The 18,424-nt window shown below is 35.5% G+C and overlaps 1 protein-coding gene across 8 annotated transcripts in view; it reads left to right on the forward strand.

The window, feature by feature from the left end:
• The window catches only part of KDM6A (lysine demethylase 6A), a 158,393-nt gene that overhangs the window by 98,287 nt on the left and 41,682 nt on the right, over positions 1–18,424 (forward strand). For 3 of the 8 annotated variants that reach the window (XR_003255152.1, XM_026075463.1, XM_026075464.1), the window contains exons 9-18: positions 998–1,063; positions 2,311–2,404; positions 7,765–7,891; positions 10,597–10,695; positions 11,115–11,334; positions 11,901–12,035; positions 12,479–12,634; positions 13,281–13,376; positions 16,080–16,184; positions 16,797–17,192. Coding sequence is in view for 4 of the 8 variants with exons in the window: in XM_026075463.1 (XP_025931248.1) it covers positions 998–1,063; positions 2,311–2,404; positions 7,765–7,891; positions 10,597–10,695; positions 11,115–11,334; positions 11,901–12,035; positions 12,479–12,634; positions 13,281–13,376; positions 16,080–16,184; positions 16,797–17,192 (1,494 nt within the window). In the remaining 4 variants the exon portion in view is untranslated. The remainder of the gene's footprint in view (positions 1–997; positions 1,064–2,310; positions 2,405–7,764; positions 7,892–10,596; positions 10,696–11,114; positions 11,335–11,900; positions 12,036–12,478; positions 12,635–13,280; positions 13,377–16,079; positions 16,185–16,796; positions 17,193–18,424) is intronic. The other 5 variants (XR_003255153.1, XM_026075465.1, XR_003255155.1 and 2 more) reach the window with 3 other exon arrangements.

An 18,424-nucleotide genomic window follows, 5' to 3' on the forward strand; every position in this document is an offset into this window, starting at 1 on the left:
TTGTAACTGGCATTTGTAGGCAATGGTAACTTTATTTTAACACAAGTCAGAGCCAAAAAGTTTCAGTGCATTTTCCAGTTAGACCTAGTTTGTCTTGCAGTTCTGGTTAAGGGCTATGTCCTTTTCTGGGATTTAAGAAACTTTGAGAAATCAGGTAGGCCACAAAGGGTCTTGGCTTGATTCTGAATCATTACCTAGGGCACCATGAAGAGATGATTTTGGAGGAAGGCTTGGTTTCTTCTGAAGGACACAGTGCTACCATTTCCTGGACCCCTCCATATATCTGCTCTCTGCTGTTGAAGCAAATAGTTAATTCATTCCTCATTTATCTACGTTCACAGTACTGAAGGTTAAATGATGGGTTGCCACCCTCTGAACAACAGAATAGCCCAGTGATGATAAGAGCTAGTGGTGTTTTTTCCTGGTGTTTAATGATGGTTTCTTGTACTTCATCTGTGGCAATGCCTGTCCCTCTAGCCATTTAGGATACTAGCTTCTACAGTTTCAAAAGAAAGATGATCTTTAGAGGTTTTTTTCCCCATTTCTAGGACCATTTGTGATGCAGCCAAGCATCAAGGGAAATATATTTCAATCTTTGAAATTAAAGTATCTAAACAAAAATAAATGTAAACATTAGACATTTTAAGGCATATATGTAGACAGATCTCTAAAGGGTAAATCATAAACAACAGAAGTAAAAACGGTTCTAGATCTGGAAAACATGCCTTAATCTAGCAGGTCTTTCTGAATCCTTCCTAATATGTAAACATCTTTCTCAAAGTGGGGATGTTAGGTCACTAGTACTTTTCTATTTTATATCCAGATTGCTGTCCCTGCTGTCATGCTATACTGTGAACTTCTGTTCAGTTGCTTATCCTTCATAGTCATTAACTATGAATTTTGTTCCCAATGCTAAATTAAAAACAAGAATCCTGATTGTTTTTATTTTGCTAGCCATGGATATTTTATTCATTTATACTATTTGTTTTCTTACCAGTTGTCTGCATTTCATGAACACCAATTAAAAACCTTTTCTACCAACTTCCCCTTGTTCCATTTCAAAGTATGTAATTACTGCTTTAATTTTTCTTCCTGACTAGAATGAGGTTTTAAAATCAACACAGTTGTCTTTTGTGATTGTGGGATCTGAAAAACCTAATAATTTTTTTTTTAACTTCTAGTATTTATATTGTTTACATTTTTTTCCCCAATTGTCCCTCTTAAAAAAACAGTAGTCAGTACTATGTACTCTTTGCATAAAACAAATGACACTAAGTCATGATCATTTGCTTTAGGTGGCCCCAATTCTTTTAGTACACTCTTCATCTGTTTGTCAGAATGAGGTCTAATACTGAATTATCTGAAAGCATATTTTTCTTAAATGTGTAGAATTTTTAGAAACTCTCAAGAATATTTACTAGTACTAACAGGCCTCAGAATTTTTGCATTCTAGACTTCTGTGGAAGAGGAAGAACAGAAGAATTAGGCGTTTAAAATACATTTACTGTTAAACAATTATTGTTCGGGTAATGTGAAGATAAACAAAAGTTGATCCTATCCGAAAAAATCATCTATCCAGAACCCCTTAAAATATACAAAACATCTCATACTGTTCCAGAAGTCAATACAGACCATGATTCCAACCCAGAAAAAGTGTATTTATGAATTTATAGTGAATGACGAACTGAACATGTCCATGATTTAGGCACATTTAAATTATTTGGCAAATAGTAAGATAGCATTTCTTCGTTCTCTAGGCATAATCCATGGGTATGCTTTCAATATTGTTCTTCATATGGTGGTATTCTTACCAGGACAAATACTTAATGCTTCAGTTACTGAAAGGCAGTTCAAGTATACTGAAGACCTTTAAAAAGAAGGGGAGAGGCAAAATTGTACTAGCTAGCAACTATTAATGGCCTTCATTTCTGTTTGGAAATTACTAGGAGGAATTTATGTGTAGGTTTTTTCAGCTGTAGACTCATGTTCGAGCATTCCCCTTAGAAACATACTCATTTTAGTGTAAGAAGCATAATGCACGTACGAGGAGCTGACCAAATTTAATAATTTGCAAATTTCCATCTATTATTTTAAGTATTCAATTTATACTAAATACTATATTTCATGAAAGTTATTCTACTAGCATATATATACATTACTCATTAAAGCTTTCATATGCACTGTATGCAAAAAAAAGTTCTAGAATTTTTTTGTCAATGTGTTTGTGTGCTGTCAGTGCTGTGAAATCATTGCTATTGATGATCTGTTGTAAGCTTTATGATTAATCCATTTACTTTTTTCCTTTTGCAGAGAAAGTATCACTCTGCAAAGGAAGCTTATGAACAACTTTTGCAGATCGAAAACCTTCCTGCACAAGTAAAAGCAACTGTCTTACAGCAGTTAGGTATGTAAAATCAACTTTTATTTTTCTGTGTGTTTCTTTTTCCATCTTTGCATTCAGCAGGCTTTTTTTAAAGCTCCATTTCCAGTGTGAGTCATAGTCACTAAATATCATACATGAGATTTTCACCCCAAATAGAACATAACAGTAAATAGTTAAGTAAATAAGAGAGGAGGAAAAGATTTTAATTAAACTTACGAATTTAAAAAGCTCTCGGACACAATGCAGAATCTGCACTACAGGGTGTTGGTCGGCAAGGTGTGATTTTTTCAGAGAAAAGGCAGCAGTTAGAGTTCTGTATTCTCTTTCTTGCTTATCAAAACATCCCCTGAATAGCTGGGCGAAATACAGGAAACCAAAATACACTTTTCTGTTGTAGATTAGAAGAACACTGTGGATGAAAAATTTACCTTTTCTTTCTCCTAACTGTAGTATTTAATGAAAATATACTCCTGTGATTAAAAAGTTTATGGTGGGATTATGTAAAATGAACCACATAAAAAGAGGGAAAGTATTATTTTTTAAAAATTGTTATTTTCCATATTTATAGAAAGTTGATGATTCATCCTTAATCCAAAATTTCCGATGAGTGGGTAGAATAAACTGCATTTTTCCTATATGCTTTATAAAAGTATTTCCAGAATATTTTCTTAAAATTGTTCAATCCAATGCAAATTTCTTCATTCACTTTCTCCATGTTATTCACCTAATTTAATACCTTAAATATTAATTTGGCCTGCTTATGCCCATCTTTCTTTTCCTTCACATAGTGGTCATTGAATTCTGATTAGGAACTGACACTGCATTGTGGCCACAGTGCTTTCTTTTTTTATAATGCAGGCTGTTTATGCATTTGAGTGAAGTGGACTAATCTGTTTGGCCTTTGAATTTTGTTTTATTTATTTTTTTCCTGTGCGAAACCACAAATGAAACTGCTGGAATTTAGGCACTGATCTTTTTGCTGTCCCATGACAACATTCCTTCCATTTCAGTCTCCCCTTTGATTTTTTTTTTTTTTAAGTTGTTATTATCCTATCCAATACAAATTGTCAGAGATTTTCTCTAGAAAGTCTATACGCATAGACTGTCCATGGAAGACAGATTTCCCAAAATATCTGAATAGTGCTTTTGAACTCCATTTGATATATGTTGTCACATGAGAAACAAAGGCATAATTGTATTCATAAAATCATTCCACAGTTGTCTGTGCTAGCAATAAGAGCAATGATTATGACACTTGTTTGCTGTCTAAAACTGGATTAAATTCCCCTACTCAGTTAGCACAGGTCACCTTGTTGCGATGGTGTGGATAGCCTCTTTGTGGAGAAAGGGGCAGAATGGCCTTAACCAGGACATTCAAAGAATAATATAATTCCTTTTGCTCTTAACTGTTAATAACTGCCGTATTTATCAGAGTATGGTGTTTACCACAGATATAGACTCTAGTAGCTGGTAATAAAACACCTCCTCAGGAAGAGTAGCTTGGGTGGTACACTGATGCTTAGAAAAAATAATGGAAAATACCTACTATTGGCCAGAATGCTATTGACAAAAAACAATAAAAATGTATTTGTATTTCTGTGTTGAATTTTTTTCTACTCAAATAGAAAAATTGTTTTGGCATTAGAATTCGCTTTGTTGATTTTCCTCAGCTATTTAATGTTTATTGAGTTCACATTTAGGCAAGTTTAAATATCTTGTGAGAGAGTTATGAAAATCATTGCTCTTGCTGCTGGTTTCCAAAGCAGTGAGATCACTGTGGAGGGGAACCTTGTGATTCTGAGAAATACATGCATGTGTTTGAGCTGATGCATGCCGACTAGTTCCAGTAGTTACAACGGGAAAATGTACAGTCAGATAAGTGCAGCTTGCTGCTTCTTTTTTTTTTCTCCATTTCATGCTCTTTACAGACAATAATTCTTTTCACCATTTTATGTAAAATGACATTAAATAAGGACAGCCATACCAGATGAGACTGAAGATCAATCTGTCACAGTACTTTTTCTCCAGTTGTGGTCAACAGTTGCATAGGGAAGAGCATAAGAACAACATAAGGATAAGGATCTGCTTAGAGCTTCCCAAAACACTCGCTCAGTGGTTTTCAGCTAGGGGCTTCCTAGGTTGGTGTCTTTGTAATTCGGTGAGACATCACGAGCTGCCACAACAGGGAGGAGGCTCATTTCTTCAGAGGCTGCGATGATGACATTTATCTAAGAAAGAGCAATGGGATCAAGCTCGGCGTGAGAGTGACTTATAAGCTTGAATAAAAGCAACTGCTGCATGAGTGAGGCTAGCACATCACCTTGCTGAGGAAACACAGTGATTTGTTGCAAATTAGATTGTAAAGCCCTGGAAAAGAGCCTGGAACATTTGGGAACTATAGACAAAATCTCCATTCTTGTTTATTAATAATACTGAAGATGTCCCAACAGTGAAAGAGTAGTTAGTGTGCTAGCTGAGAATTTGGGGTAGGTCCTGAAGAAAATGAGAAGCTTCACAGCTTAACAGGGTTCTACCCTTACAGAAGAGCAAACAACCCTCTTGCAAAATCCAAGAATATGAAAACAAAGTATGGTTTGACCTTGCCTTCATTTGAGCCACTGACTGTTATGTCTAATGATATTTTCAGCCATATTTTATATTTATCATTAAGAAGCTTGCTCTTGTAAGTTTAGAATTAGTGTCTTTCACTGTTGTTGCACTGGTTATTCTTTAGCTAGCTATGGTTCCAGAATGTGTTTTGGGGGCATTAATATTTTTTCTTCCTTATTTGGAGTCACTTTCCAATCGACTGTTATAATCAGATCCAGAAAAAATTCACTCAAAGTATGCTTAGGATGGTGTTTCTCAGCTTCCTTTTCTATGAGAAATTTTGACCAATTATCATTGCAGTCTCCAATTTGGAAGGTTGCTAAGTGTATTCAGTTGGGCCTAATATAAAACAAAAAGAATCTTCCTCCATTGGTTGCTTTCAGTACTTTCCTCATTTTACTGATGAGCAGAAAAGAGACCCGGTTTCCTTCACATATGCTATTCAAGTAGAAATCTTTAGTTTGTTTATTCTACCTCAACCTCTCCCTTGCCTTCTGCATTTTTCACCTCTCTGCATAGGGAGATAAAGTCAGGAAGCAGCCCTTGTTTCAGCAGTGAAACTAGACTGGGACTGCTAGTTCTCATTTCTATCTCCTAGAAGTAAATTCTTGCTTCTTATCAATGAACCACAATAAAGATCCCCTGAAGATATAGCATGTTATCTTTCAGTCCGGCAAACTTCTGATTAGGCAGAAAATAGGCATCGGAGCACAACATTTCTGAAGATTCAGGAAGTTGTTTAATGTCTTTTTTTTTTACCCTTGTTTATGATTTCTGAAATACCGCTCACATTCGGACTTTGCTTCGTATCAGTGCACCTGACACATTTGTCCCCACTGTACAGTTAGACAGGTGTATTCTGATAACCACCCTCACATAAGCATTTTATTTTTCTGAAGATGTGAATATCTTCTATATATTTATGAACTTCAGTACTTGAGATTTCAGTCAAAATCATAGTTCGTTCATGAAGTCCACAAAAGCAAGTTTGTATCTTACATGTCTCTGCAAAAGATATGTGGTGTTTTGTTTTGTTTCATTTTCTGATGGGTAGACTTGGACTTCATCCATCTTCAAACAAGATAAAGTACTCTCTTTGTCAGCACAGTAACCACTTAGCTCCTAACCTGACGTTTCTTGCAGTCCTTGAAATACTCAAAGTTCTGCTCCTGACCATGATTTCCAAGTGGTATTTCTTAAATACCTCAAGCAAGTGGTACTCACAATGTTCTCCTAGATTGCCTTTTTTAAAGTTTCGAAGTTTGCCTTCCATTTGCAAAAGTGCCACTGTGACTATTAACAAACTGTAAGACTGGAATTAAATATAAGATATATAGAACAGGCAGAATAAAATATTTAAAGCATAGGCTAAATGCAGAGTGTGAAATCATGCTGCAAATACTGATCAGTTCACTTCTCAGCCTTGTTTTACTTTGTCTAGCATTTCAGATGAGGTAGGCAAACTTTGATCATTTGAGTGGTATTACATGTTCATGTAGTTAGACTGAATCATAAAAGGGTAAGCTTAGGGTTTTGACATTTAGTTGATGGAGGCTTTAAATGTACATTTAGTTGCAGATATATGTGTACAATTCTGAATGTAAATTGAACTTTATGCAAGGTGTGGATATTTTACAAAATTTGTATCATAGGGTTCCACAGGGCACATTTTATGGACAGGGCATTATAATAACATAAGGACTGTCTGTTGTCATATCCTACAGTTTACAAATGTCTTAATAATCCACTGCTTCATCCAACAAGTACATGGAGATTAAAGAAACAGGAAGACTTTATTGATCAGTGTAGTATGTAGTGATTTCAGCAAGCCAGCTGCCTGACCTTGTGCATATGGCAGGAATGGCGGTGAGATGATTTTATGAACGATTAAAAAAAAATCCATTTAAGCATAAAGGCAGATGGGGAGCAGCTTGAGAAGATGATGAAGGTGCTTTTTTGAAATGGTAACCACGTCTTGCATCATTGGTGGAGCAGAGATACCTTTTGACATCCTAACAGCACATGAAAGATGATACGAGAGCATGGACTGTGGGGGGCATTGAGGTGGGGATAAATAGTTTGTCTAATATAATGAAGAAAGATAAGGCATTTGAAAGAATAGGATACATGGTCAGATAAGGAGATAAGATGATCTTTTCAGCAGAATTTTGAATGTAGATCGGAGGTGATTGCATTTGTCAAGGTGAAAGGAGAGGATGTTTTAGCAATGCAGATGTAAGGGTAACAGAAGAAAGAATTAAGTGGAGATAAAAAATTTGTTACCAATATTCTGTTGGGGAATTGGCCAAATGTAGATGTAGCGTGAATAGGAGGATTTAGAAGGAAAGGGGTAAACTGAACATAATATCCAGATAATTGATGTGCATGACAGGAAGAATGGTGATATTTTTTCACAGTGACAGGGAAGGAGCCTATATTCAGAGAAGAAAAGAGTTAACATTTTCAGATTGACTTTTATACTAAAAGTTTGAGCAGTTCATAATTATTCTACAACCTTGTGAAAAATGATTTAAACAAAAGATTAAAAAGCACCTGAAAGTCATCTTGACTTATTGCCCTTACATCTTGTCATGTATATGATAAGACTTAAAAATTTTGAAAGTTTTGTTCATAATATTGAATGTAAGTGCTATTATTGTTGATTGATGTTACTTTTTTAAAGAGGGCTGATGCTATCAGTATCATACTCTGCCAAAGTGTTAAATGGTCTTTGAGAATTTCACTTCTGCCACTTATGATTCTTTTTGTAGGCTGGATGCATCACACCGTGGATCAGCTTGGAGACAAGACAACCAAGGAAAGCTATGCTATACAGTATCTCCAGAAATCTCTAGAAGCAGATCCAAATTCTGGCCAATCCTGGTATTTCCTTGGAAGGTGAGAACTGACTTTATAGACACTGTAACTATGTTTGTATTTGGAATGGGGGGGTGTTCTTTTGTTCTTTGTTTATAATTAAGTTTCTTTTGGGAAGCTGTGGCAGATGGTCCTGCCAGAAGTGGTCCTGCTTTTCTAGTTAGTCTGCACATTTACAGTAATCTGAGTCTGCCCTGCCTGTTCTTCTGTGTCTTCCTCATGCTCTCCTTTATGTCTTCCTCATACTACAACTTTTATTCTTTCTTTTTGGTAAATGGTCTGTAAAAATGTTTTGTTTTTCTTCATACTTTTTTCATTATTCTTAATCTTTTACTTTTCTCAGAATCTGCCTTTTAGTCTTAATCAAATTTTGTACTAGCTGTAAGTATTCTCGCAGGTGTATGTCTTCTATAAACAGAATATATTACAGCTAAACATTAGGCCAAAATAGCTCAGATGAATCTGTTCTAGTCTGTACTTAAGCATTGCATTAATTCTGTACTGGCAGACACTATTTTTCACTTTAAAATGAACTTTTTATTCCAAGATGTAAATAGTATTAATTTGATGACTTTGATTTGATTTCTTGTTTTTTTGTTTTTTTAAGAAAATAGTTTAGAGTATTTTATACAAATTATCAGTAACTCTTGAAATACTTGGATTTCTGCAGAATAGAGATACAATTGATCTTCTATAAGCTTGAAATTTTTTATGAGGGCAATGTGAGTTCACATGTGAACAGCTCAGTTCTGTTAAGTGGAAACTATAATTTTATTTTTGCATGATTCATATCTAATAATATACTAACAACTGTATCTTCCAGCTGATTTTCTTGGAGGTTCTGGTCATGTACAACTGGAACTTTTTTTTTTTTTTTTTTTTGGTCATCCTAATTATATTCCTGCAGCTGTTCCTTTAAGACAGGGCTCTTCAACTGGCAGTCTGCAGGCTAAGGGAGGAACACTCAATGAGTGTGAGGGGCAAAAGGCTAGGGTAGGAGTGGAGAGAAAAAGGGAAAATGAGCCAGGTAACATCTTATCATTCACTGGACTAAAATCCTGTCCTCATCCTTCTACCTCAATAGTCCTGTTCCACATGCCTAGAGCAAGTCAAGTAAGAGTGCTGCAGAGCAGAGCCGGCGCTCCGTAGAGTGTGTGTGTGTGTGTGTGTGTGTGTATGTGCAGAAAGCTGTGCTCCTGCTCCTATGGTGCCAGGGCGCTAATGCAGTTACAGTGAAACCTAGGACACTACAAACAAGGCAGGGGAAGGAGGAAATGGGGAATGGAAAGTATCTCATAGAGGAGAGAGGACCAGAGCAAAAATCTTCCTGTGGGCCACCCCAGTCCCTGCACTGAAGGGAGAAGAGAGAACAGGAAGAAGGAACAGAGTTACAGGGCTGTGCACTCACTCTTCCTCTTTTTCCCTCCTCATGTATTTCCTTGGGTAATTCCTTCCTCTTCTGGTTGTCCTCCAAACTGGGTTGCAAGTCATTTTAAAGCTAGTTTCCTGACTACCTTGCAAAAATATACCAAAAAACCCCCCAGCCCTGTTTCAAGTGTTAGTGTTATACTAATTGGAGTATTCATGTATATGATAAGCAGACAGGTTTAAATATGTCTATTGAAATTTAGGTTAGATTTCTATTAAAATTATCTTTTGAAACATTTCATTGAAACTTAGTAGTAGATATTTCTAGGCAAAGCACCACTAGATTTTATTGTATTCCTTTCCTAGTGTACCTTAATAATATGTGAGATTCTAGCATATTTGATGGATCTTGGTCTGTATTGTTCTTACTGTTCTGCTTATGTTTTTTTTTGTGTTTTTTTTGGTTTTTTTACTAGAATAAATATTCTGTTGTTATTTATGTGTTTTGAAAGTTGTCAGTTTTTTTCCAATGAGGGAACTTATTACAAACAATATAAAGAGAATAGGTATTGTAAATAAAACTGATAAGTATACACATATATAGAAGTATTTTATTTATTTGAAGGTTTTCATTAAAAAGGTAGGTATTCTTCTCTTCCCCTTCCCTTCTTGCAGCTTTATTTTGAGTTCTGATATTTCTGCTTAAAATGTCAAAATATCTTTGAAGGTCCAATATGTACATAATATTCAAGTAAGAAATTATGAAAAAATCCAGAACAGCAAAATTTTTGCAAATCTTCATGTTCTCTAAATGTAGTGGATCTAACTGGTTTGTTTTTCATTACTTTAAAGTTCATTTGAGATGTGAGAGATGCACATTAAAGGCTTTCCAGGCAAACAAGGAGCATCACAGTTGAATTATTTTCTCTATAATAATTATGAAACACTTGTAGAACATAAAGTTTCATAACAGTTTGTCTGATGAAATAGGTAGCTTTATTGTTTCTTTATAATGCTGTCTGTAAGTAAATATTGTTCCTATTGACCAATGAGCTCTCACAAGTGAAACAAATGTAAATCTTCAAAATGTGGTATGACTTCTGTTTTCCTTACAAATGCAATAAGCTAGCATTTAAACAGCTTTGGTGTACTTTTCAAATAACTAATTAGTAATACATTTTGATTAAGAATTTTGTTGAATCAGCTTGTGCCTGGCATTCAGAAACAGCAGATGTTTTGGATTCATCTAGATGAGTATGTATTTGCATGACTTAACGTTTGTCAGTCCACTCTTGGTAAGCCATGCTCAATTATCCCTTTCTATAAATATTACCAAAGTTCTTTTTTTCTTCTCCCAGGTGCTATTCAAGTATTGGGAAAGTTCAGGATGCCTTTATATCTTATAGGCAATCTATTGATAAATCAGAAGCAAGTGCAGATACATGGTGTTCTATAGGGTAAGAATGATACAGGGTAATACAGTATTATAATTCATTGCTAATATATATAAATAATATATATAAATATATATAAATATATAAATATAAATGAAGAATATCAGCTTTTTAATTCTTTTGTGCTCTCAAGTGGATTGTAGGGTTTTTTTATTATTTTTACCTTTATATTCTGTCAGACATGTCTGATTTGAAGTTAAAATAATACAACTGTATTTGCTTTCTCAAAGTTTTTAAATATCAAATATGCTATGTATATGAACTTTGCATGCTAAGATATTAAAAATGTGCTGTTCATGTTTATTACTCTGCTTTATATAATGGCAAAGTTTATTAAGGGTTTGGGGGTGGATGTGTATATTTGATTTCTTTGTATTTTGACTTTGTTATTAATTTTCAACTTTACTAATCTTTCTATTCAGTGTGCTGTATCAACAGCAAAATCAGCCTATGGATGCTTTACAGGCCTATATCTGTGCTGTACAATTGGACCATGGCCATGCTGCAGCCTGGATGGACCTAGGCACACTCTATGAGTCCTGCAACCAGCCTCAGGATGCCATTAAATGCTACTTAAAYGCAACTAGGAGCAAAAATTGTAGTAATACCTCTGCACTTGCAGCACGGATAAAGTATTTACAGGTAAAACTAATGTTTTAAGAAAAGGGAAATACTCTTCCAAATACACAGCAGAGGGGAGGGGAAAAGTAACACACAAATTTAATTTAAAATTGTTTGTGGTGTGTATAACCTGTTTTCATGTGTATTGTAAGCATATCATAGCTTGTAGTATTTTATTTCTTCATTTTTAAGTGGAACTTAATTCCTTATAAGCAATGCTGTTTTGCACATTTAATCAATACATACTGTTTTACATCACTTTGCTTTTTTCTTTGTATTGTCTACATTTTTAAGTTCTCATAGCATATATAGAGAGAACACACACACACTATCTTTTACTCTTGTTTGCAATTTCAGAAAAAAAGAATTATGAGACCTCTGAATCCAGAGCTCATCTTTGTTCTGATTCTCACAAAGGTTTATATTCTGGTTACCCTCTTTATACTTAGCACCTTTCTAAAACCCCAAATTTTAAATCTATCCTCTCTTTAAGACGTAATTAGCTACAGCATTTAGGAAGATTTCATGGACTTGCTCTTACTAAAGTAGGCTTGTGTTAAATTTGCTTTTTACATAATTTTTCCTAGGCTCAGTTGTGTAACCTTCCACAAGGTAGTCTACAGAATAAAACTAAATTACTTCCTAGTATTGAGGAGGCATGGAGCCTACCAATCCCCGCAGAGCTTACCTCCAGGCAGGGTGCCATGAACACAGCACAGCAGGTGAGAAGTTGGGTTATGTTCTGCAGGTGCCCAGCTTTAAGGGTTCTTTAAAATCTATAGTGGTCAAGCTTATTTTATTGAGCACAGGACTGGCTTTTATTAATAGAAAGCCTTTGATTTATTTGCAAGGGATACTAGATCAAGAAAAAGCTCCCTATAATATGGGAGACATATGGGGGTACCAATTTAGAACCTTTGTGGATTTTCATGATTTTGAAAAATTTCATCTTAAATAGAAATGCTACAGTGGTTTAATAATCCCATGAAAGGTACACATTCCTCCATTGATGACCATATGGAAACTGATTTTTCAATTATTGAGATCAGCTTCAGTATATCTGCACGGCCCTTTTAAAATATGTGGGCTGTTAAAATATGTAGTTTAAAGAAAAGAATTAAGAATATATAGAACCATATTTTTGTCTTCCTTCTGTGATTCTTAGGCTTGTAAACCTCATCATCCAAATACTGAACCTGTACTAGGCCTCACTCAAACACCAATTTCACAGCAATCCTTGCCACTACACATGATTCCTTCTAGCCAAGTAGATGACCTGACCAGTCCTGCCAAGAGGAAAAGAACATCTAGTCCAACGAAGGTATATATTCTGATGAACTAAAGAGCCCCCAGCCAAAATTTTATAGAAGTATGCATTAAAATGATGCAGCGTGCACAGAATTTGTGCTGTAAATTTTCATCCTTTGGCATCAAGGTGGGGAATGTTTTTAGGAATTTTAGGAAACATATTTCAGTGATGTGTTTCAGTAGGAGGTTACAGTTCAGATAGGAAGTTCATAAGGGCAGTGCAGATTGGTGGCACTATGCTATACTAACCTCTGAATAAGTACAATCATAGTCTGATTAAAGTTAGAGAGGGAAACTACCATGTCATCATGTCTATTGCCTTTGCTTATATTTAGAATTCAAATGTTTCATCATCATGTAATAATGTTACAGTAGATAAAGTATTCAGTCTTAAAAGTAGTGTACCTTTAAGTTAATTGCGTAATTTGATTTGATTTGTTGTCATTATGGTATTAAATATCATCTACTTTTTCCCCTAAGTACTCTGATACTGTATGGGAATAGTAGATTGAGGTTTGGCGTGTTTTAGTATATTCTTTGTATAAATTGTTATTGAAACTGTGATTAGTTCTTTCATGAATAAGTTAAAGTCTAGATATTAGGAAAACTGATGTTGGCCCTTTGATATTCAAGCATTTTAACGTAATGTTTTCTCTCAGAATACTTCAGATGTTTGGAGCAGTGGCCATACAGTGTCACATACTCCTGTACAGCAACAAATTCACTCTTGGTGCTTGACACCACAGAAATTACAGGTAGGTATTTTAAAGATCTTTAGAAGCTTTGATTTTTTTTGTCACTTGTTTTTTAAGAAAATATATCTGGAATACTTCCCAAATAATTTGCATAGTGTAATACAGCTTGTGCTAATATTTATAGCTTCTTTATGGTAATATTTATAGCTTCTCTATGGAATATGTAAGGTTAGTAAATTAGATAAAATTTTAAAAAAATCAAATGAATTCTAATTCAACTAGTGGTCTATAGTAGAAACTGAATACTTCCGTTGTATGAATTCTATAATTTATAAAGTAAGACTATATAGTAATTCTTTTTTCTTATGAAAATTTAAAAATATATATATGCCAAATGTTACACTCTTGTGTGCCAATTGAATTTTGCTGCCTAGTGTAATGTCAGGGATTTTGAAAGAGGTGTAGAACTATTGTAATATCCTCTTTTTCCAGTGAGGTAGCTTCTTTTATCAAATTGTCTAAACAAATTTGCACATTCTACAAAACAAAATTACTTAAATGAAATCTGGTACTACTTTTCTGTAGTTAAGTTCATTTAATATCTTTATATGAAATGCTAGATTTTATTTTTAAAATCTTGTTTCAGGTCTTAGTGTCATCATGTTCTGTTGTCTCCTCAGTTCATTAGGGGTTGCAGTGAACTTCAGCAGGAATTGCATATTTTGAAAATCATGTGGACACCCTCACCCATATATCACAGATACTAATTTGGATGCAAGGAAAAATAAAAGGGAATATAGTGCCAACCATAGTGCCACTGATGGAACATTGGTTGATAGAGCAGTATTCCCCTTAAACCCCAATACAGCTCTTCAGCTCTTCTTCTTTAGCTGAACAATGTTAGCTTTACAGTGTTGCATGCTTTTTCCCTTCCTCTTCTCTCCCCTTCTCTCCCCTCCCCTCCCCCGGTCCTCTCTAATCACTGTTTTATATTTCTCCCTCTTTATGCATATCATTATTTCTCTCCGCTTACTTTATACCCTACTGCTTTTTCTCCCCTTTCAGGCATCTTTACCATTTTGCCTTTTTCCAGATCCAGCTTCCTCCTCCTTAAGCCAGTGACAGGAGTAGGCTTCTCTGTCTAAGTATTTGTTAGCAATAGCTTGACAAGGTTCCATCACACATGAATAGGAAAGCCAGAAAGATATGACGCAGGCCATCTCAGAGGAGAGTGAATAAAACCTTTACCTGTTCTAATTCAGCCTTTTAAATGCTGCAACACGGTACATAATGCACACTAAACAGCCCGACTAATGAAAGCAGATGGGGAAGGGGCTATGGCCACACAGCAGCCTCCAGGGCTGCACTGTGCAAGTGGAGGAGGGATGTGTATTGGTTGCACAAAACTGGTGGGCTGCAAGAACAGTGCTGCTCCAAAGCCTCTGTGCCCGCAGCGCTAGAGAGGAGAGCAGGGCTGCCTCTACTGTTGTACATACTAGTCAATCTTTCTGATTCCTGTTACCCTATTTAGACATCTTTAAAAAAGAGCAGAAGAGCACCTGAAGAGCACTGTTTCTAGCTTGTGTATGTGTGCACAGTACATGCCCTGCCATGTAGCTCCTGCATTCATCTCACAATCATTTACATGTCTGGATTAGTTTTATTCATTGTAGTCCATCTCAAACAGAGAATGTCAGAATGAAAGCTAATATTAATCCAGGAATTGATATTGGGGTTCCCCCCCCCCCCCTTTTTTTAGCATCAGCTGTCTTTAACCATTTTTCAGATAACCTTGGATGTTTTTAATTGATAGTTTGCAAATACGTTTTATCAAAGCAGGATGAATTACCCGTTATTTAATACTCCTACTTCAGTTCTGTTTATGCATTATTAATGCAGCGTAGTCAAAGCAAAGAAAATGAGCAGGATATACAAAAATAATATATGCAGACTTGAAACGAACTAAAGTAAACCTGCTTTGGTTTTTTACTTTTTTTTGCTTTTGAGAAAGAAATTTAAATGGTGTACTTGAGAACACTCAATGCAAACAACTGTCTGTATGTCTCTGTATGTCGCATTTTGCATAGCACAACTTTGGACTTCCTCTCCACATGCACCCTTCCGTCTTGGATAGTACTTTTGTTGTTCCACAGTTTCAACATTTATGTCAGACCATTTAGAAACAGCCTGACTGGTAGAATAATTGTGTATGCTGAGTAGTTTGAATACAAAGATCAGAATTTTGGTAATAAATGCTTAAATTACCAGTTGTAAATGAGGTCAGTCTCCTATCTTAAGAAATTGTTCTCCATAATTAAGTTGCATAGTTTTCTGGGTTTGTTTTTTATATTTTCCTGTGTGACAATAAGTTGAATTTACTTTGCACTTAAAGATAGTAATGCAAGAATAACACAATACAAAAAATATCAATACTTACCTAATGATAATAAGAATTATATACATTCATACTTTAAGATATTTTTTTCTCTGACACTGCCAGTTCACTTAATTTTAGTCTGGTTATAGTATTACTTGTATGCTCAAATCATTTTGAAAGTCTCTTAAATTTTAGTAAGTAATAATAAGCTTTGGTTACATCGTAACGTAGGGAAAGATGTTTGGGTCTGCAGCAGCAATCTTGATCATGTTTTCAGCTTTACAAGTCTCATCTTTGCTGATAATTTTTTTTGTAATATATGCAAGAAAGTTTTTAAAAATCTTGTACAATTTTAATGATTCTGAACTGTACTGCTATTTTTTCAGCACTTGGAACAGCTGCGTGCAAACCGAAATAATCTAAATCCAGCACAGAAGCTTATGCTGGAACAGCTGGAGAGTCAGTTTGTCTTGATGCAGCAACACCAGCAGGTGAGAATAAAAGTATTTTTCTATTCTACCAAACTTTTGTCAGTGATGGTGTCTTGTTTCTTGAATTCTGTAAAATGTCTGTTGTGCAGGCTTTTCATGTTCTTTACCTATGTTACATTAAGTCATCTTTTTTTGAAATGTTGTATAATGTTTAATTGTGGTTTGCTGGTTGCAACTTAATGTTTTTAGCTCTGTTTATTATAGGACTGCCAGATAATGTAAAAGTTTTTAAATTGCACTTTCAAATTAAAATGAGTGGACACATCAAGTAGTCTTACTTAAAAAATACTTACTTGTAGTAACCCATATTACAGCATTTCCCTCCTGCTCATTGTTCACTTCTCTCTCTCTTAGTGTCCAACTTTAGCAGTAAAATGCTAACACTCAGACTGGAGAGCCTAGAAGAAAAGCGTGCCAATAGCTTTACCTTAAAATTCACTCAGCGCCATTTGTGAGCATGACAGTCATCTTATTTCTCAAAAGCAACGGGAAAGATCCTAAAATCTGTATAAAATTGAAACTGAGCAGTGGAATAAAACTAAAAACCATCTGTAATCTTTGCTTGTTAAATTCCATAACTAATGTTCTTGTGCTTTGTTCGTCTTCCGTTAGATGAGACAAACAGGAGTTGCACAGGTACGATCTACTGGAATTCCTAATGGGCCAACAGCTGACTCATCACTGCCTACAAACTCTGTCTCTGGTCAGCAGCCGCAGGTTGCTCTAACCAGAGTGCCTAACGTCGCTCAGCGTGGAATCCGTCCCGCCTGCCCCGGGCAGCCTATGGCTAATGGACCCTTTCCAGCAGGCCCCATTCCCTGCAGCACAGCAAGAACGCTGGGTAGTACAGACACTATTTTGATAGGCAATAATCACATAACAGAAAGTGGAAGTAATGGAAACGTGCCTTACCTGCAGCGAAACGCACTCTCTCTACCTCATAACCGCACAAACCTGACCAGCAGCRCAGAGGAGCCGTGGAAAAACCAACTATCTAACTCCACTCAGGTACATGGTTTCGGCTTACTAAGGCAGTACTCTAGGAAGGTTTAGTAACCAAGTCACCCTTTCAAGTCTCTCACTTATAAAAGCATGTTCTCTGTTTTCTATAGTTGATGCCATAGATGTAAATGAGAAAACCTATAGTAGGTTAAAACTGCCTGTTATATTCTACTGTGGACATATGTGTACTAAATTAACCACTTACAGGATAAAGGAAATGGTCGTAAATCCAAGAGGGCAGTTGCATACTGCTCAGCTGCCTAGCCTTTCAGAAAAGTTTCTTTAAAGAGAAGAAATATTTATATGTCTTTTTGTTGCTCTTTTAATGTGAAACATTGTGACTTAGTGTAGTAAGACTGTGTGCATTTCATAGGAAGCTGAATGTTGTAGCCATTTATGACATTACGTTGCCATCATAATGTAATCATTACCCATATTTAGTTTCTGTATGATCTTTAAGAGTTATTATCTAGCAATCAGTCTCTCACAGAGTTACTTGCAGAAAAATACTATAATCTATCAGTGCAAAACACAGTGATTAAAGTATGTAAATAAGGGGKTTTTGTGTATGTGTGTGTTGGAACTTGGAGATTATTTTTTTGCTTTCAGTCTAGTCTTGCTTTCAGGACTTCCCTTGTGGACATAACAAGCTGTTCTGTGAGAAGATATCCTAATGATTTAATTCTGTTTTGCCTGATAGGTTATACAGCTTGATACAGTATTGTTTTCTTCCTCAAAACAGCATAAGTTTCTTAATTATTATTTCAAGTTACTTTAGTCTAATGCCAAAGAATTTAGAGAGTGGGCTGCGGTAGAGATGATAGATGCTTAACTGCACATGTGCTGCAACAGAACATACAGGAACATCTTGTGTAAAACACAGATATGCAAGATTAAAACAGCATTATAACCTGATTTTAAAAAGTTTCCTCCTTGTTAATAGTACTATTTACATGGTTTATAAGCTTGGCAGAGGGACATGGAGCCTCTTAGCCTCATTACCTCTTTCTTGAATTAGAATTTATTGTTCTCTTTTCTGTATATTGTATAAAAGAAGTTCAGCGCTTATTAGAGCGATATCTACAAAATATTAGACATCTACAGTGCTAATGTCTGTAAAGCAGGCAAGTGATAAATTGGAGTAGGACTTGACCTCTTTCCCTAGAGACGGTGTTTCTAAAACACACGTGCAAAGCTTAGTTAACGGTGCCTAGGAAAGCTTGTAGTGCCATTTACTG

Source organism: Apteryx rowi, unplaced genomic scaffold (assembly GCF_003343035.1).
Source record: "Apteryx rowi isolate R43461 unplaced genomic scaffold, aptRow1 scaffold_404, whole genome shotgun sequence".
In the NCBI taxonomy this organism is placed as follows: Eukaryota; Metazoa; Chordata; class Aves; order Apterygiformes; family Apterygidae; genus Apteryx; species Apteryx rowi.